The 21,589-nt window shown below is 42.8% G+C and overlaps 1 protein-coding gene across 2 annotated transcripts in view; it reads left to right on the top strand.

Annotated features, from left to right (window-relative positions):
• Positions 1-21,006, top strand: part of iqcd (IQ motif containing D) — a 104,363-nt gene extending 83,357 nt beyond the window's left edge. The window contains exon 5 of one of the 2 annotated variants that reach the window (XM_064297703.1): positions 19,514-21,006. In XM_064297703.1, the coding sequence (XP_064153773.1) occupies positions 19,514-19,621 (108 nt within the window). In that variant the 3' untranslated portion in view covers positions 19,622-21,006. Of the gene's footprint in view, positions 1-11,970 lie in introns of both variants that reach the window. The other variant, XM_064297705.1, reaches the window with a different exon arrangement.
• The last annotated feature ends 583 nt before the right edge of the window (positions 21,007-21,589 follow it).

The raw sequence follows: 21,589 nt of genomic DNA, 5'->3' as shown, positions 1-21,589 counted from the left end.
GTTTGAAAATGTCAATTTCAACGTCAATTTCAAATAATCCGCCAACTAACGGGGTACGTTAATGTTTGAATATGTGCCAATTATTTTGTTGGCATTTTCACGTTGAAATTGATATTTTACATCGCTGGTCTTTTGGAATTGTTCCTGTCCAAATTTAAACAAAAGTGCCAGACTATAACGTCAACGTTAGCTCTATATAACACATCGTGGCTGATATGAATGAAATTAGCTAACATGTCACCACCTTTAGCGTTACTTCACTGAATCAGTGTTTTTGGGATTTTCAGTGGCACATGGTAAAAACTTGTAATATTGTATTTGTCTGGTTGCATTGATTGTGTAGCCTGTATTGTTGCATCAGCAAAGCTAACACACCTGGCGGAGATCTGCACTCTACTGAGTGCACTCTTGTAGTTTCTCTTGGTTTTGTGGTTGCGAGAACTGATGACCGCAAGCTCTGCAGGCAAATCAACCATGTGAACTAGTCACGTCACATAATTATGGTCTATGATTGGTTGGCCCCCAGACATGATAAACCCCCAAGCATATCTACTGTCTACGTAGAGATTAACCCACTGACCCTTCCCATGCTCACATACTTTAGTAAGAGCTACAAACTCAGCTACTTTTGCACTTAATCTAGCCAGCAGTGATCCTTACTGAATAGAAACTATGCATTTCAGGACATTTGATTACCATAGTGCAGGCAGTGAAAAGTTTCCCGTCAATGAACATACAACAAAAATGTTAAGATCCAGGTCCACCAATGGCTCCTTCTGGAAGGTCGGGCCATCCTCATACTCTCCATTCTATCCACTGGGTTGATCCTGGTGTCATAGACCACCTTCACCCCTGGAGTGTGTTTTGTGTGAAACACAACCTCACCCCCAACACAATGGGCTCTTCAGCCTTCACTGCCCAGCTTGTGCAATCCAGAGCCACAAAGTCCTGTTGTGTTGACAGGCATGTTTCATTTTCCCCCCAAGTCTGAGTAATCACAGCTGTATAGTGACTAACCCCTATAGTTACGACATCTAGTAAACTTCTTTACGGCAAGCGACATCCATCTGTAGGGTCTAGTTTTTATCAGTGAGGGGACAGTCTGACCGTCGGGGAAGCAGTGGAAGACAGTGCCACCCAGAGTGCATGCTAGGATAGGCTACCAGAAGTTTGTTCGTAAAAGCTTTCTGAGAGGATGAATAATTACTTTTTTTTGGCATGGATCCATTTGAAGACAGTATCGGGTGAGTTCGTTTAGTCTTTGAATCTGTCATTATGCTGAGAAATAGCTAAACCATTTTATTGATAGGTTCTGAGTTTCTGTGCAAACGCGCGCAAACACGCTGGTATTATGAAACTATGACGGTAGCCCAATACATATATAGTCCGCTTCGTTCCGTTGCTACCATAACATAACGACCTACAGCTGCAGTTTCTCGCTGTAATTACTAATATTGAATATAACCAAAAGACGCAATTTATGCTGTAGTCTGCCAATGGCTAAATAAATAATACGGTCCATTTGAAGACAACATCGGGTGAGTTCGTTTAGTCTTTAAATCAGTCATTATGCTGAGAGAAATCGTATTCTCCATTTAATCTCTACATTGACTGTAAGCTTAGGGTTGTAACTAGGTAGCTGTTTCGTAGGTGACTTAGTATTAACTATTTAACTATGTTACGACATAGTAAAGACCTTTACGGGAAGCGGCCAGGACACATCCATGGCAATGCAACAAAGTCATCTGCCAGCGTCTCTTAGCTCAAAATTAGCCATAAGTCCTCAATATTTTACTACGTCAGACACATATTCCAATCCATCGCTTATCATGATATTCAGTAGATATGTTGGGTGAAGGTATATGATCATGAGGACAGAGCCATTTTAAAATTGCTCCATAGGGGGCGCGATGGTGCCAATGCTTGGACCCCTCCCAACGCCGCTTGCGGCTTTAATTGTCTTTTATTTCTCAACTATTGCTTTTGCACCACATCTACCCACCATTCACTGAACGTATAGACTGCATTATGACATACCATGTACACCTTCAGTTAACCTCCGACAATATCGCCAGGCCATATGGATACAACCGGAGCTGGCTTACAGTACAGACTGTAAGTACAGACTGCAGAGTACAGACTGGGTTGATTGACAATTCATTCATTCAGTAGGTGAGAGTATAAGCTTTCTAACGATGTATAACATGTCTAATTTTGCTTTTGGAATAGCGTTTCATAGGTCAGCGTAACCGAACATTTTCTTATCATCGCATTCACTCTGGGGTAGCAGTAAAAGAGACGCTGTTATCGGTACTCTGGTTTTATTATTTTTTTAAACGAACTGACGGTGTGAAGACAGTAGTTGAGAGCGCGCCAGGTTTCAGTTGGCTAACCACGAGGTACTATATATGTCTTGTGATTTCAGGTGAGCGACGACGTCTAAATGTGCACAAAAGTGATATTGCATTAGTACAGTGGATGTATAAGAATGCTAGAATGTCAATGATGCTAGTAGAGTGTGTGTATGAGATCGCTAAATGTTACATGAAATACAAGTACGTGCATGTAGTCGCTAGCTAACTGGCTAGTTAGCCCCACTGTAGCAGCTAGTTAAGTGGCTAGTTAGCCCCACTGTAGCAAGCTAGAAGCTAGAAATGTCCGTTTGTAATCAGTAATATGTGCTTACGTGTGAATGTCCAGTAAATGTGTGTTTAGCTATGGTGAAAATAATGTGTTGAGCCGAATCTGAGAATTGCAAACTTTATTTAATTGAGAATATATGACAATAGATAATGGATCCCAGTGGACAGAGTGGCTGTGACGATGGCAACATTATGTTGTGTGGCGCAGCAGTAGAAGAGGAGCTCTGTGTGTGGCTGGCCTATCACGGAACGGTGTGGACACTGGACACAGCTACCCAATGAGGATTTTCCTTCATCACGAGGCGGATATTGACACATTTTACTCGGATGGTACTCGTGCTCGTAAAAAGTACATTATCCGTACCGGATACTCATTTCATCTGAGTATTCGGCTCAACCCTAATAGAAACTTTGTGGTGACATCTTCACTCTAATGGTAAGGTTCAATATGAGTGAGGTTTAGCTTCATTACATTACATTACATTACAGGCATTTAGCAGACGCTCTTATCCAGAGCGACTTACACAACTTTTTTTACATAGCACTTTACATTGTATCCATTTATACAGCTGGATATATACTGAAGCAATGCAGGTTAAGTACCTTGCTCAAGGGTACAACGGCAGTGTCCTTACCCGGGAATCGAACCTGCAACCTTTCGGTTACAAGCGCAGTTCCTTACCCACTGTGCCACACTCCGTCCAACAGGGCTGGCTGCAATCATGCCTGGTTGTGTTCAGTCAACCAATTCTAATTATCAATGCTCTAAATAAAACTTGGTCTCACACCTATTAAATCAGTCAATTATTGAAATAATGCCTTATCTCTGTTCACTTCATGCACCTGTTTTGTAATCCAGATAGATGATTTGCTTATCCACTTAGCCTATTAGTAATCATTCAGAAATAAGTCTTGCAATGTTCATATTTGCTTGGTATGATAACATGGTTGAGTGCTAGTGTAAAATAGTGTTAGAATTCGAAGGACCATGTAAATGTATTAAATTTAGGTGATGGTTTCTGACCGGTAGTAAGCTCCACAGGTTGTCCGATTAGAACAAAGTCTGTGTGTATGTGGTTCTATAATAAATGAAAGGAAATACAACATGTATGTAACTGAGAAAGTTAGGATAGCTAAACATGTAAATAGCTTAAGGTAGCCATGCAAGTAAGGCTTTAACATGAACCAAAGGTACTTAACAATAATAAGTAATAGCACTTAGAAACATATCGGCATACACAGATTAAAGGTATCAATTAGATATTACACAGTGCTAACTAAACAGTAATTTCCATGTTAGAATGCTAATCGCGATGCTAACAGTATTTATGCATTACAATAAAACCAAATAAAGATAGTAAGTTGCACCAAATATATTGTACATCAAACAATATGTAAAGAAATGTAGAATGACTTACATTTTACTGTACACACAACTTAACACTGATGATCAAATGCACAACAGAAAAGGAGCAGCAGGGATGACTTCTTCACATTCCGCATTAACACATTATGGAGAAAACTAACATGTGCTTTCTTGGGGTCCTAACAACTACTAAGCCCCTTCCTTGAAGAGGCCAAATACGTGCCTGACTAAATGTCCATTAGGGGCACTATAACTAAATACAGGTGAGTAAGCTGGCCTTTTGTTGCTTCTGATAGGCCAGTTAAGTATCAGCATCTTCTTTAGGGAGCCCTGGGAGGCGGATGAGGTGGGCAACCGGCCTGAGATAGGTGCGGTCCTTGACGAGAACCTCGGCAGTCCTTACTCTCCCATCTGCTCCAGGGTGGTTAGCTTTCACAGTTCCGACAAGCCAGAGAGCCCTTGGTGCCTGCTGGTCCACCATCATCACCACTGTTCCGACAGCCAAGTCCTCCTTGTCCGTGAGCCACTTCTGTCGGTAAATAATGGAGAGTGAATTTGTTCCAAAACTGATCCACCAAAATCTGGTTGTCTCCATCTCTTCCTACTGATGGGCTCAGACTCCGGGTATCTCACCTGGGCAAGTGAAGAGTCTGGCCGCTCCATCAGGAGAGAATTTGGCTTGACCTGACCAGGGTCCGCAATGTCAGAAGACACATATCCTAGTGGTTTAGAGTTCAGTATCACCTCAATGTCTGTGAGAACAGTTCTCAAGACCTCTTCAGAGACCGTCTGTGAGCTAAGAGTGGTATACAGGGCGGCCTTTATCGACCTTATCTCCGTCTCCCAGGAGCCACCGAAGTGGGGAGCACTAGAGGGATTGTACCGGAACTCGATCTGCTGAGCTGCTAACTGGTCTCTCAGGGATGGTTCAAGGTTATGAAAGGCTTCTTGCAGTTCAGTGTTGCCGCCCTTGAAGTTCGTTCCATTGTCGGACAGCACCTCGTAAGGCTTCCCTCGGCGAGCAATGAATCGATGAAGAGACATCAGGTATGAGTCTGTGTCGATACTTGACAGTAGGTCAATGTAAACTATTCTGGTAGTAAGACACTTGTAGAGGATGCCCCAGAGTTTCTCATTCCGCTTTCCTATCTTTCTAAGGAAGGGACCAAAACAATCCATGCCGGTGGAATAAAAAGCTGGGCAGAAAAGTCTCAGGCTTTAAGTTGGCTATCATCGGGTTGTCGGGTTTGGCACTCTGCACAGCTGTGCTGGGACTTGCGTACAGCTTCTCTGCTTCTCAGGATCCAATAGCATCGTCTTATCTCAGCAAATACCCGATCAGGCCGGGATGACGGAGCTGTTAGTCAAAATGTTGGATTAGCAGTTTGGTAATCTGATGTGCAGGGTCTAGGACGACTGGATGACGAACATCAGGGCTCAGTTCGGTGCATCTGCAAAGACGGCCTCCTACCTGAATGAGCCTAATGTTTGAGTTGAACTCTGGCGCCAGTGTAGTGAGGCGACTGTTTGACGAGACTTGATTTCCTGCTTGCAACTGAATGTAGTCCTCTGGAAAACTGTCCAGTTGAGTCTGTCTGAGAACTTCTAGCTCAGCTTGTGCGAAGTCATCAGCTGAGGGGTTGTCCGTACCTTTTGCCACCCCGTGAAGCAAGTGAGCTGTGTCTTCTACCAGCTTCTGGTATGTGTCATGCTGATCCACATCACGATTCAATGGCTGAACGTTGGCTATGGTGGCACCGCAGAAGGCCGACTTCCGCAGCTCCTCTGTGACGTCAGGCGGTGTTTCTACAGGACTCTTCGGACAAGCTGATTCTGGTTGCCACAGGAAGGCTGGCCCTTGGCTTCAGCGAATGAGTTCACTGATCTGGGATAGTGTCAGGCCGCGTGTAATGTCGTCAGCAGGATTACTTTGGGAATCTACATACCGCCACGTGTGGGGATCTGTAAGTTCTTTCAAGTCGGCAATCCTGGTGCCCACGAACACTTTAAACCTACAGGATTCCGATGTAAGCCAGGTCAGTACTGTTGTTGAATCTGTCCAGTAGGTGGTGTTGTGGATCTCCAGGGTGAGTAATGGCTAGCTGAGCTCCAGTGAGCGCAGAGTTCTAGACGGGGCATTGAAAGTTGACGTTTGGGAGCCACTCCTAGATCTAGCTGCCAGAAACGCAACCTGAATCTTTCCACTGCTGTCCTCTGTGCGGATGTAAGCCACAGAGCCGTAAGCTCTCTCAGAAGTATCTGTGAAGATGTGTAGACTTCGGCTGCTCATGGTGGGGTCCAGAGCACTGCTGGCATAGCATCTCGGCAATGTGACCTCAGACAGATGAAGAAGCTCCTTCTCCCAGGTGATCCATGCTTGCAGGAGGTCCTCGGGTAGGTTGGGATCGTCCCACTCCCTCTTTTTATCCCACAGCATCTGGACAAGGATTTTGGCTCTTGTTGTATACGGCACGATGAAGCCTAGTGGGTTGTACTGCTGGGCAAGGATCTGATAAATATTGTGCATAGTGGGATGGACTTCCTTTATCTGACCATGTTTGTAGCCCAGGATATCAGACTGACACTGCCAACGTAATCCAAGGGTGCATTCCTCAGGGTTTGCACTCTCCTGGCTGAATCAGAGCTCACTGCTCTGCGACCTGGATTCTTGAGGCAGATGATTGATGATCTCAGGATGGTTGCTAGCCCACTGACGTAGATCGAATTCACCATTGGCAAGGAGATGACACAGCTTGTCCCCTAGCTTCTTGGCCTCCTCAGTGGAGTGGAAACTTTGCAACCAGTTATCCATGTAGAAGCATCGTTCAACAGACCTAAGCTGGAGGTTTCTGCAGGTCTAGTAGCTTCGGCAGCAGTAGTACCCTTGCCAGTGTTGACCTCATGCAAAACACCTAAGTGCCGCTTCTTGCACTTGGCCTTGAGAGTGCACTGGGCCGCTAAGTGTTCTCTGCCACATTTCCAACATCTCTGATTGGATTGGATCCAGGTCTCCATCTGCTCTTTTGTGAGAATCTGGAAGTTTGAACACTGGTTCAAATAGTGTTGAGTGGTGCGGCAGAATGGACAGAATTTTTTGAGCTTCTCCTGTGACTTCTCTTCTGCAGACGTGCTCTGCACCTGGGTCTCAGTCTTACCTTTCTTCTGTTCACCTCAAAAGGATTTGGTTTTCTTCTGCTCACTCCCATAGAGAATAGTTGCAGACTTGGGGAATATCTCTTCTCCCTACGATGGTCCTTGTAAGAGTTCTGGCGTTCTCTGACCTGATCACTGCCTTGGACATCAACTTGGATTCTTACCTCATACTCCAACCAGTCTGATAAGTCAATTAGAGTTGGTATGGGTGTCCGGATAGGGTCCACAAATCTCTTGAAGTTGGCCCTCAGGTCGTGTGGCAACTTTGCTAAGAGCCGAGAGACGTGGGATCCACACCGCAATTCTGTCTGGCCACTGCCTCCTAACTGTTCCAACATGCCAACCAGGGCACGCACCTTCAGGCCAAAACAACGAAAGGCCTTGGTATCACCGGTCTTGATATTGGGCTCCTCCATTAAATTGGCAATGCGCTGCAATGTGAGCTGATGAGGTTGGTCATAGAGGTCTGTGAGGGAGTCCATGGTATCACTGTAGGGATAACTGCTGTTGCTATTGGAATTGGCAATCAGCAAAGCCTCTTCTAACTTCAAGTGGTCCAGTAGTATCTGAAATTTGAAGTGCTCAGGAGCATCTGCAGGCAACAAGTTATCCAGTGCAACCTTCAACCTTGAAAACTCCCTTGGGTCTTCACTGCTGAAGTCTGGGATGCTGGGCTTTGATCCATAGTAGGATGATTCATTATTTGGAGAAGCGGAGCGATGGCGGACAGGCAAGTAGGAATATCTTGATCTTTAATCTTGGCGGGGAGGTGACATGTGCCTGTAGTGACTGGATGAGTCATAGCGGTGATGGTCAGGTGAACGAAAGTGGCGACCTCCATGTGATTCACTGTGGGTGCAATGGCGGTCAGGTGAACTGTTGCCACAGCAATCTGGGGACACATGGCTCCGTCTGGACTGATAATGGTGACTAGCAGGTGAGGCATGGAGTCGACCTTCAGGTGACCCAGGACGTGATCTGTAGAACTCATGATGTCGTCTAACTGGTGAGTCGTAGCTTCAACGACTGGAAAACACAGGGTGAGAGTGTCTGGAGGATTCAGAAAGCCTGCTGTGTGGTGAGACGTGATGTTGATGATCTGGCGACGTGGCGACGACCGGTGGATGACCTGCGATGGTCAGGGATGGTGGACCATCTCATGCTTTCCAGTTCCTTGGCTATCACATCAATCTGTTCATGTTCACTCCGTGATTACAGTCTGTCCTCTCTGGCTGTGGACCTTATTGTCCAAAATGATGAGGATCCTGATGATCTCTTGTAGACGTTATGCGGCATCGGGAGTCCGTTGCAGTGGAGGTAGAAGCTCTGTCTTCATTACTGCCAATCTGCTTGGGAGATAAAACAAGCTGTTCATGTGTGTCCATCAGATCCTGAATAATGTCTCATATCAGCTGGTCATTTTCATCTCTGAGAATCCTCACAGAGTCCTGGAGTACACCCGGAGATGAATGCCTGGGTCTGTGATCATAGGCTCCCTGCTTGTGAAGAGAAGTTTCTCCTATGGCTTTCTTTGTTTCATCTCCCCCGTTGGAGTAGTGCATTGATGTGGGGGCTGATCTCTGCCTGGTCATATGACCTACATCATAGTCATCCAGATGAGGTGGTAGATGCGTTGCTTGCGGGGACGTACGGTGGTATCAATGACCTCTTCTCCTTCGTTGTGGAACATCGAAGAACTGTAGAAGTTGCTTATATCCGGCTCGAAGGACCATGTAAAATAGGGTTAGAATTCAAAGGACCATGTAAATGTATTAAATTTAGGTGCAGGGTTCTGACCAGTAGTAAGCTCCACAGGTTGTCCGATTAGAACAAAGCAAGATACAAGATATCCGCCGTTCAGGAGATTTATTGAAGTCCTTTACACCCACATCACCACTCAATAATTTCTTGGTTGCTATCTTCTATAGCCATGTTACCGTGCCTGTAAGCGTACATTCAGTTCCTGTCTGTGTGTGTATGTGGTTGTGGCAAACACACCTGCCACATGCCACCGAAGTGGCTTTCCAAGGGCCCTCCAGCACAGAGACACAGGGAGACAATGTTAAAACCAGTCCACATTTATTCTCGAGGGTGGCAAGATGTTACAGCCAAGGAGCAGATGTAAAACACTGTCATGACAGTTAGGCTGTCCCTTGTGTGAGTGGGGATGGCATATTTAACCTGTGCGCACTGATCACCTCACTACGCACAGGTGCAGTCACCCCTGTTCCTGGGTTCAATTAGCCTGGTCAATTATCTAACCAATTATCTAATTAGCCAGGTCTAATTAACTTGACCCAGGGCAGATGTGGCTGCTTAAGCCAGCCATCCCCACACCACAGTGGTTTTATAATAAATGAAAGGAAATGTGACAGGGACCACTGAATCCAGGCTTAAGTCGCATGAGGTGATTCTCCAGAAAATCGCGTTTTAATTGAAAACACTTTTTTTCACCAAAATTCCATTTTTTGCAAAAATGACTTCTTAAACATGTATACTTTCTAATACCTTAATATCAAACTCGTATTTGATCGGTAAACATGAGAAAAAGTTAAATAATTAAACTTTCTTCCTCTCTATCCCTCTCTCTGTCTGCTTGTTGCGAGGGGGCAGGACAATGGGTGGGACATCCATATTAATGACCATTCCGCATGACATTCCTGCATAAGTAGTCAGGAAATACCTTGTGTTGTTTACAATCTAGTCTACTTTTTTACGAGTGATTACGAGTGTGGTGGGAGATTCTATCATGTTTGACAACTCTGGTAATGTGGCTAATGCTCTTCGCCAAATTACCGAGCTGAATTTAGATAGTGCCAGTGACAAGAACGAATGGATTGACATGGTAAAAGTAAATGATGTAAAGGTCTGCGTTTAGTAACCGCTGTTTTTAATATAATTCAGTAGTTAGTTAGCTAGCTAACCGGGATAAAAAGCATGCCATGAGACCATTTTGAGCTAAAACCCAGCTGAATTTTAATACTGGCTAGGTAACAAGTGACGGTGAACCTATCATAAAACTAGCTGGCATTCAAACCCGGTTTCAGAGGGTCTTGGAAAAACGCTGTACAGTGCGCGACCGCACCATTTTAAAAAGCAAGACAGAGCTAGGGAGATGAATTTGATTGAGTTATGGTTTCATGCAGTTTTCTTAAATAATGTAATTACAAAAATGATCAAAATTGGTGTTAATTGTATGGTATAATACAAAAAGGATCTATTTTTTTCTATTGGATCTATTTAAGCTCTAGTAGCTACATTTCCCAGTAGTTTGTGGTAGCTTAATTACTTTCAGAATGATGTGAAGTACTATTCTTTTCACTAGTAGGACAGCAGCTATTGACAGCTTGTCAAAGGCAGCATTGTTATTCAACGGAGGGGTGTGACTAAGGCTGCATAAATTAAATTCAAAGTCTGAGTGGGTGTGAACAAGAGGCAGTGAGGATCCCAACTTCTGCTTTCAACCTACATTAAAGTTGATTTCTAAGCAGTTTAAATATTTGTATTCCATGCATTCAACATCAAATAGGTAGAATATACCACCACAATGCATTATGTGTAATTTGGTGTAACTGGTATCTATTTAAACACATGGTTGCTAAGGAAATATGTCACAAAAGTGTGGGAATCCCTTGTCAATCTTTGGCAGTGAAAATCTCTGGTTTTCTGGCAGCCCATTCAGCATAAATGTCTAACTTCAAAACAGCACAACTTCCTCAGTAATTGTCCAGTCTCCATATATGATACATCTATTTGAAGCTCTGTTTCCCAGCTTGCATATGCTATAAAAAACTCAAAATCAACTTTCCTGCACTTCAGCCTGGTTTTCTGGCTCCTGTCACAAATGCAACATGTATGTAATAAACAGGTAACTGAGAAAGTTAGCATAGCTAAACACGTAAATAGCTTAAGGTAGCTATGCAACATGAGCTAAGTAAGGCTTTACATTAACCAAAGGTACTTAACAATAATAAGTAATAGCACTTAGCAACATATCAGCATACACAGATTAAAGGTATCAATTAGATATTACACAGTGCTAACTAAACAGTAATTTCCATGTTAGAATGCTAATCGCGATGCTAACAGTAATTATGCATTACAATAGAACCAAATAAAGATAGTGTTAAGTTGCACCAAATATATTGTACATCAAACAATATGTAAAGAAAAGTAGAATGACTTGCATTTTACTGTACGCACAACTTAACACTGATGATCAAATGCACAACAGAAAAGGAGCAACAGGGGTGACTTCACATTTCGCATTTACACATTATGGAGAAAAATAATGTGCTTTCTTGGGGACCTAACAACTACTAAGCCCCTTCCTGAAAGTGGCCAAATATGTGCCTGACTAAATGTCCATCAGGGGCACTATAACTAAATACAGGCGAGTAAGTGAGTGAGTGAGGTGCTTTGGGTTGATGTACCGATTTGCGTTAACGAGCAGTTGAACCTATGTAACTGTTGTACCTAATAAAGTGGCCAGTGAGTGTGTGTGTGTGTGTGTATGTATATATACACTCACCGGCCACAACAATAGGTACACCTGTTCAACTGCTCGCAAATATCTGCTCGCAAATATCTAATCAGCCAATCACGTGGAAGCAACTCAATGCATTTAGGCATGTAGACATGGTCAAGACGATCTACTGAAGTTCAAACCAAGCATTAGAATGGGGAAGAAAGGTGATTTAAGTTATTTTGAACGTGGCATGGTTGTTGGTGCCAGACGGGCTGGTTGAGTATTTCAGAAACTGCTGATATACTGGGATTTTCATGCACAACCATCTCTTGGGTTTACAGAGAATGGACCGAAAAAGAGAAAATATCCAGTGAGCAGCAGTTCTCTGGGCGAAATTGCCTTGTTGATGGCAGAGGTCAGAGGAGAATGGCCAGACTGGTTCAAGCTGATAGAAAGGCAACAGTAACTCAAATACCACTCGTTACAACCAAGGTATGCAGAAGAGCATCTCTGAACGCAAAACATGTCGAACCCTGAAGCAGATGGGCTACAGCAGCAGAAGACCACACCGGGTGCCACTCCTGTCACCTAATGAAGTGGCCGGTGAGTGAGTGTAGTGTATATATATATATAGCAAAGTGGCAGTGCTAAACATTAAACCTTGATCATACTGTAAAATGTCATATAAGAATAACCGTGATGCACAAGCATTTTGCTTAAAAAGTTCTACTTCTTACGAAGTATACTGCCTACTTAAGCAGGCGCTTAGTTTGCTTATGCGTCGGGCCGGCCCTGCATTTACCAGAACTGACAGTATATCTGAAATCTATGAGTCACACTCTAATGTTAGAGGTTGTAAGAAAGCCAAGTTCATACAGAAGAGTATGTCATAGCATGACCAGTAAAACCAGTAAGTATATTCTTGGTGGTCTTTCGTTATTGATAATATTGTACTATAAAGTATCACCATGTATTAGTACATATGGGTTGTCTTATCTAGATTAAACTTGACAGAATTTTATACCAAAAGACATACCTAAAATATGATTATTTATTTCCAGACAATCTTTTAGTATGTACAAGTGAGAGATAGGTCAGAATTATGTATTTCATCACATCATTACAAAAAAGACATCTAGCATTTTTCTTGAGCACTGTGTATGTAGGCAGCAGGTCTTACAACATTGTCTTGTCATTTTGTGAAAAAGGTAAGCCTCACAGTAAACACCCCATCTCAAGCACTAAAGCAAGACAGTCCAAAAAAGTGAGGCAAATGAAAGGAGGACAAAAGGGGGGGGGCAGTATAGATTACTATATCACTGAATAAGAAACTACAATAAGATAAAAGATGGACAGGAGGTAATAGAGAAAACATTGAATTTTGCCTAGTTAGACAACAACAAAACTGAGCACTGCATGGGTATCTGGAAAATATCAAACAACAAAGACATGACAGAATTAAAATGTTCCTGATGTTCCATCTGCTCATAGGTGCAGCTCTTATAGTTAAAAGTAGGCCAATTACAAAAAAGCAAGAATAACATCTCTCAAATGTATGTACAAGTCTATTGCCTGATGATGCGTGAAGACCACACCTGTGCAGTCTCGTCCAAGTCATCCTAGAAGTGTAAAATGCACAATTTTTATCACCACTTTTATCACCATCACCTTTTACACCTTCACTAACTACAACAATAAAATGCTTCTAACACATTTATGATTGATCATTAACCAAATAATATAATATATAGTGTGGCACCGTACTGGGCGTGACGGTGCAGGCGGGGCAGCACAGAAATACACAGATCGGAGGTTTGGGGAAAAATAGCCCAGCAGGGCTCTTTAATTAAACAAAAATTAAGCACACCAACCAAAGCCGTACTCAACAACAAAAGTTTCTTATTTAAATTAAATTAAAGTAACTGAAATTAAGGTACTGATGACCGGGAGACAGCTGAGGGGATCCCACTTCAAAGCAGGAACAGGGATGTGATCCCGCGTCTCCGCTGGCTTCTGCAAAAAGGTAAAAAGTTACAAACAGATCTTTAACAGCTCTGCTGTAGCCCAAAAACCCCCTCTGCTCAAGGGAGACAAAGGCCTCCTCTTAAGCTCCCAGCCCATTTCCCTGGAGTGGCGGCAGCTGTGTTGCCTCATTGACTTCAGGTGTGTTAAGTGCCAATGAGGGAGTTGGGGAATTTCCAGGTTGCCGCTCTCCAGGGTCCTGGGGCTGGGCTTCACATAGTGGCGCTGTCCTGGGTCCTGAACAGCGGGCCTGGTGGCAGGTTTGAGCTGATGCATATCAGGCTGGGAGGGGCACTGCGGGGGCATGCCCCGATCCACGCCACAATAGTAATACCTCACCGAAAGGAATCATTCTGTATGTAGGTACACTAGGTCCGTCTGTGCCATCCAAACAGAAATGACTTTCTTTAAGGACATTTGTCTAAACGCACAGATAAAGTTGCTGTATGCAGCAACCAAACTCTACCGATTTACAGTGGCTGCAGAAAGTATTCAGACCCCTTCACTTTTTGCACACTTTATTGTGTTGTAGGTTTAATTTTAAATGGATAAAATTGCAATTTTTGTCCATAAATCTACACTCAATAACCCATAATGACAATGTGAAAACATGTTTTTAGATTTCTTTGGCAAATTTATTAAAAATCAATAACTGAAATCTCTTATTTATATAAGTATTCATATCCTTAATTCAGTACTTGTTAGAAGCCCCTTTTGGCAGCAATTACAGCTTCGAGTCTTCTTGGGTAAATCTATGCAAGCTTTGCACACCTGGATTTGGGCAGTTTATCCCATTCTTCCTGGCAGATCCTCTCAAGCTCCGTCAGATTGGATGGGAAGCGTCTGTGAACTGCCATCCTCAGGTCTCTCCATAGATGTTCTATGGGGTTTAAGTCTGGGCTTTGGCTGGGCCACTCAAGGACAGTCAGAGACTTGTCCTGAAGCCACTCCAGCGTTGTCTTGGCTGTATGCTTTGGGTCATTGTCGTGCTGAAAGGTGAACCATCGCCGCAGTCTGAGGTCGCGTGCACTCTGGAGCAGGTTTTCTTCAAGGATCTCTCTGTATTTGGCTGCATTCATCATTCCATCAATTCTGACCAGTCTCCCTGTCCCTGCTGCTGAGAAGCACCCCCATAGCATGATGCTGCCACCACCGTGCTTCACCGTAGGGATGGTATTAGCCAGGTGGTAAGCAGTGCCTGGTGTTCGCCAGACATAGTGCTTGGAGTTCTGCCCAAAGACTTCAATTTTTGTCTCATCAGACCAGAGAATCTTTTTCCTCATGCTCTCAGAGTCCTTTAAATGCCGTTTAGAAAACTTCAAGCGGCCTGTCATATACCTTTTATTCAAGAGTGGCTTCCGTCTAGCCACTCTACCATAAAGGCCTGATTGATGGAGTGCTGTTGAGATGGTCGTCCTTCCGGCAGGTTCCCATCTCAGAGGACTTCCGAAGCTCTGTTAGAGTGACCGTTGGGTTCTTGGTCACCTCCCTGACTAAGGCCCTTCTTGCCCGGGTACTCAGTTTGGCTGGACGGCCAACTCTAGGAAGGGTCCTGGTGGTTCCAAACTTCTTCTATTTCACAATTATTGAGGCCACTGTGCTCCTGGGAACACTCAAAGCTTTAGAAATGGTTTTATACCCTTGCCCTGCTCTATGCCTCGCCACAATTTTATCGCGGAGGTCTACAGAGAGTTCCTTGGACTTCATGTCTCGGTTTTTATCCTGACATGCAGTGTGAATTGTGGGACCTTAAAAACACAGGTGTGTGCCTTTCAGTTTATCATAGATTGTTGATTTAATTATTGAATCCTTAATATTTGTAATTTTGATTTATCAATTAATGTAACAAACTGTAATTTTATGAGATTGATTTTTAATTGTGCGGTCATATCACTTCGCCCAATGGTGCCCAATGTGAGAATATAGAAATGTAATCCCATCATAAGCCCCGTGTAAGGCTATATTGTCATTTCCCCGACATATATAATGAGGATTTTTATTTATTTCATGTACTTTAATTAGATCTTTCTGATTATACGTGTGTACTTTTAATGAATTAAGAATTTTTAATCCAGATCTTTTATCTGTAGTATTTGTTAATTGTTGCATTGCTACTTCTTGAGTAAAGGATCTGAATACTTATACTTTCATTGGCAACTATTTTAGTAATCATTCAAGTTATTTTTCATGTTAAAGGTATCAACATATCATGGTTCCAGCTTCTCCAATGTGAGGATTTGCTGCTTTTCCTTGTAATATTTTTGAGATTTGGACAATTAGTTGGACAAAGCAGACACTGCGAAGGTTTCATTTTTGGGCTCTAAAGTAACCTTTTCCATATAGGATCTACGTACTTCTTCCACCACTGAATTTTACCTAAAATGCAAAAAACATTTAATACACTCTGTTGGGAAACAGACAGTTTTGTGTATTCTAAGTCCCAGTTTGTGTATTCTAAGTCCCGGAGGAAGGGCCACCCCCATGACCATATATGGGCCTCCATTCCTGTCGGTTTCGAGGTTTCCCCTCCTGGGAATTTCCACTGGTCCCCCCATGACCATTATGGATTTGAATGGTCCAATCAGAAGGAAGCACGGCCCCTTATCACCAATCAGAGGCAGTGCTCCCTTTCAACAATAGAATTCCACTATATGCAAATATCAATCTACTGAGAACTGTATAAAACTAATTACCCACCAATACCTTTTTGAACTTTCTCTCTGAGTTGTTCCCGTAGCCAGCTGCGTAATAAATCTTCCTGTTTTCACTACAAACTTTTGATCTGCTTCTTCCTGGGATAACGGCCATTTTACCTGTTTTAGGTAATATCTTGAAATAACCAACAAATTGGCGCTGCGAGCAGGGTGGATTCGTTTCCGGACCTCCGTGGGTTCCCCGACCGATGCAAGAGGAGTGAGTACTTTGTTCTACCACCATATATTTAGGCGATTGGAAGGCAAACTAACGGAGGTCTGGAACGCTCCACCCAGTGGTACGTAACCTCTAGTATAACTTGACTAGTGTAGAAGCAATTAATTGTTCGTAGTTAAAAGCTGCGTCTTTTTGTAACGTGTCTACTGTGATGTTATGTTTTAACTGATTTTTGTACCAGCTACTGTTTCAGTGTACCAGCGCTGTATATGTTTTGGACTATAGCTATATTGTGACAGGGTGAAGTTCATCCTAACCTGAGGAGAGTGAGTTTTCACGCCAAAAAAGGTGAATACGTGGTTGCGTAGCTGCGGCAGGCTGAGTTTTTGGCCCGCGGCCCAGAGTGACTCATTATTTTCACGCCTGGTTATTAGGTCGTGGGACCTGAGAAGCGCATATCGTGTCTGTGTTTTCATATCCCGGGGAGAGTGAGTTTTTGCGCCCTGGCTCAGAGTTAAAGACAAGGGAGTGTCTCTAACTTGAGTATTTGTGAGTACGTTACCGCGGCAGGTTGACATTTCAACCCGCGGTCCAATGTGACAAACTATTTTCATACCTTGGGTAGTAGGTTTAAAAATACCTACGAAGCGTACTCTTGTTTGCGTTTTTATGTCCTGGGGAGAGTGAGTTTTTGCGCCTCGGCCTAGAGTGAGAGACAAGGGAGTAGTCTCTCACTTAGGTTTTTGTGAGTTTGTGCTGAGGCAGGCTGAGTTTTTGGCCCTCAGTCCAGGGGACGAAGGTTGTACCATACCTGGAGTATTAGGTGAGCGGGCTATTATAGCCACTTTTCCTAAGAAGCTTACTCGTGTCCGACATGAATCACGTCATTGTTGTGTTTTCGATACTGTTTTGGGTCATTATTGTTGCGTTTGACATTGTTCTGAGTCTTTATTGTTTCGTGTTCATATTGTTCTTGATTGTATGTTAAGTGTTGGCCAGTGACGCGCATTTATAATTATATATTCTTATATCTAGATACAGAGTTAGATGAAAAATGTGGATCCTTAAAAGTCTTAAGTCCTAAATAAGGTTTTCAGCATTTAAGGTCTTAAAAAGGTCTTAAAAAGCATTAAATTTGATTCCAAAAAAAAAAATGCAGCAATGTATGTTTGTTATATGAAGTGTACACAATATAGTCGACAGAATATATTACCTAAGTAATATAATAGAATGATCATAGATAGTAGTATAAACTGATTGAGGTTCCGGTCTAAAAGCCTAAGGACTGCGGACACTATATGAAATAATGAAGTAAGGTTAAAAGAATTTATGATAAAATAGTAACACACATAGGAATGTCTCCTATATTCTGTGTAATATGATAAAGTACAAGACACATACTTTACTTGCCCTTAGCAACTCTCTTACACACAGGGATGTAGCTACAGACAAGTATTTTATACCCATGTACTAGCTGTTTATTGTTAATAATGACTAATCTACAGATCTCTGAAGAGTTTTCAATTGTGGGGACTAAAAATGGTGAAAGAGAGATTAAGTGAAGAAGATTAGGAAGGCTTCTATGTGTTCTCTGCTAGGGAACAAGGTGAGAATGGGCCTTTAGAGATACGCTGCTGTATTTAGCTTATGGTAATTCAGGGAATGAATTGAGTAGAGACAGTGGTGATTTCCTGACCGTGGTAATTGATGGTAGTCTTCCCATTTTTAGAAACAAAGCATTGTGGAGAAATTGGTTAACCCTCCTGTTCTGTTCATTTTTTAGGTACAGCAAAAATGTTCCCGGGTCAATCCCCATACAGGGGGGGTTTGCAAATACATTAAATGAACCATTTTCATTTTAAATGTTGATTACACTAATTAAGGCCAGTAGAAGAAGTTTCATACTGAAAAAATAATTTTAAGTATTTTTCCTAGATTTTCAAACTTTAAAAAGGGTCAATTTGACCCGCAACATAACAGGAGGGTTAAGCTTTGAGAGATTGTAGTGATCTATTGGGCATGGGCTGCATATATATTTTACGAAATAGCATAAGGACGTGGACACCATAAGCCCCTAAATATTCTTAATTTATGAGCCCAAGATAAGGGAGTAACAATAAATAAATAAATAAAAATTTTTTTTAAAAAGGTAGCACAAATATGATTGACCCCTAGTGGCAGATCCTAACGCCATCCTTTCCACTGTTTCTCATATAAAATACACGCTGAGCACTGTTGGCTTCAAGCTGACACTGAGGTAATAGATTGTTTTTATTTCTCAAAGTAGCATCTTGCATGAGACTTTCGTTAATACCGTGAATGTACCTGTGGGTGATCTGTAGGGTTGCAACCGAGGCCGTGTAAATACACCAGAGATGGAGGAACTAGTATGTAGCATTGGAAGGTTCGAGTACGTGTGAAAGATGGAAGTAAAATACAGAAGTATTGAACGGAAGAGAAGGGTTTTGGTGCAAGGTAGTATACTGCCTTTACTGCAGTACTGTGGGAGATGCTGAGGACCTTGCTCAAACACGGCAGGAAGTTAGGCACTGGAAAGCCAGTGAGATTTACAGGGAAATTGCAAGTAGGGATTTGGCGGAAACGTGTTTGAAAGTACTAGTATGTGGAGAATTGAGGAAGGATTTTAAATGACTTGTGATATTTGCGCTTGTGGGTGAATAGGAGTTTCCTGACTACTGCAGGAACACCCAATACAAAATGGGGGATTGGTACAAGAAACTAACTAATCAATTCAAACTAACTAATCATTTGTTCTCCATTTTAGGATAAGACTGGGTGACGTAGCCACCAGCGGTGCTCCTCTCCGTGAAAGCGGGACCAAGTAATTAACACCCAGTAATTAACATTTGCTTCCACCCTTTGAAATCCTTACAGGTCGACACATGAGGACTCCTGGTGATTAATGTATTGGTGGGGAATTGCATGAAATGAGCAACCGTTTAGGTGAATATTGCATGCTTGTGTCCCAAGTGTCTTTCACAGGATCACAGAACTGGACCTGACCCAGCTGAGGACAAAGAAGAAACATGCCTGGTTGAACCTGGAGACAAGGTCCTGGTGAAAAACATAATCGGATGACATTTTATCCAAATTTGGTCTGGACCACACATGCTCACGATTCCATCAGCTGCTTCCAGTGACTGGAACTCCAGTGTGGTTCCGCATTAAATATTTAGGAATATACAAGGGTGAGACCCAACATGGGGCACAATAATCCCCGTCTACCCTTATAGCCCCTGGGGGCTATCTCTCTCTATGTGTCTCCATTCAGACACATATTTCCAGGACAAGATGTGCACCAACGCGGCAGGCGGAAGTTGAATCTGGATGATGGCCTCACAAAGGACATTTTTAATGTTGTACATTTTTGGTGTTTTGTTGTAATGTTGTATATAGTCTGAATGTGAAAGGTAGCCACTGGGTCCATAGCGAATGGCACAATATTGGTGGCAAAAGGAAGACTACCTTCTAACCAAACTACTCAAAGCCTAACATTTGCACTACTGCACTAATCCAACTGACACCTCTACCACTATCTCTATTCTAATCACTCCTGATGTCACCAGTAAACACCTCTGCTCCAGCACTTGATAGCTGGGTGTTAAACCCTAATAACAAATGCAGCTAAAAGGCAACAAATGAGACCCAATGGCTAGAAGGTAGTATTTGTGTGTATTGTCACATTGTAAGTAGAGGTGCCTGTACCTGGTAATAGGCCTTGTACACGACACTTGTAGAATTCTTTCTTTTGTTTTCTTACATTATTCAGTCGGCCTTACTCTTATCAGTGGGTTCTCATATATCATGCATACTACACTTTTAGAATATTGGTCAACCTCCTTTACTGTCCGCCAGTGCCGGCCAGCAGCAGATGAGTTTCCCCTTGTGAGCCGGGTTCTGCTCAAGGTTTCTTCATATTAAAATCTGGAAGTTTTTCCTTGCCACGGTTGCCATAGGCGTGCCACAAGGGGATTTTAGGCCTCGGTTCTATATGTAAGAGGTGTAACTGACTAATTGACAATACTGTTATGATTTCCTGTAAGCCAACCAAGTTGACCTTGCCATATGCTTTATGTTGGGTCAAAAGAGAGGGACTGTTGGGAACAGACAGTTTTGTGTATTCTAAGTCCCAGTTTGTGTATTCTAAGTCCCGGAGGAAGGGCCACCCCCATGACCATATATGGGCCTCCATTCCTGTCGGTTTCGAGGTTTCCCCTCCTGGGAATTTCCACTGGGCCCCCCATGACTATTATGAATTTGAATGGTCCAATCAGAAGGAAGCACGGCCCCTTATCACCAATCAGACGCAGTACTCCCTTTCAACAATAGAATTCCACTATATGCAAATATCAATCTACTGAGAACTGTATAAAACGAATTACCCACCAATACCTTTTTGAACTTTCTCTCTGAGTTGTTCCCGTAGCCGGCTGCGTAATAAATCTTCCTGTTTTCACTACAAACTTTTGATCTGCTTCTTCCTGGGATAACGGTCATTTTACCTGTTTTAGGTAATATCTTGAAATAACCAACAACTCTTATCATAAGAGTGTATTAAACAACATTTAATACACTCTTATCAGCAACAACCTACACAGACCAAACATAACGTTAGGCTATCAGATCATCTCACCTGGATTAGTCCTATACAACAGAACTGCACAAGGCTTTTGTCCAAAAAACCTCCATCTGTCAATAAAACTATCCAGAACTCCATGCACTCCTTGCGCAGACATCCCCACCAGGATTCTATCCTTTGTTTGGCTGTACTTGCCCCCTACAAGTAACTGTCTATACTTTGAGGTTGGTTGGGTCAAAGACGTTAAAAGTCCTGCACATGTCAGTTTTCTGTACCAAGATCCCCTCTTACAACTTGTGGACATCCTTTCAGGTGCTGCACAGCTTCAACATAATACCCCCCTATTACCTTGGGATCGCTGCTGGTGGTATAGGCGTTCAGCCAGATCATTTTCCTGGAGAAGCCATCAATGCAACCATTAACAGAAATGTCAAAGGGCTTGAGTGTCAGGGTTTTCGGGGGAAAGG

This window comes from Anguilla rostrata, chromosome 10 (genome assembly GCF_018555375.3).
Source record: "Anguilla rostrata isolate EN2019 chromosome 10, ASM1855537v3, whole genome shotgun sequence".
In the NCBI taxonomy this organism is placed as follows: domain Eukaryota; kingdom Metazoa; phylum Chordata; class Actinopteri; order Anguilliformes; family Anguillidae; genus Anguilla; species Anguilla rostrata.
Note: the sequence above shows the minus strand (reverse complement) of the source record. Positions and strands in the feature narration are given on the sequence as shown.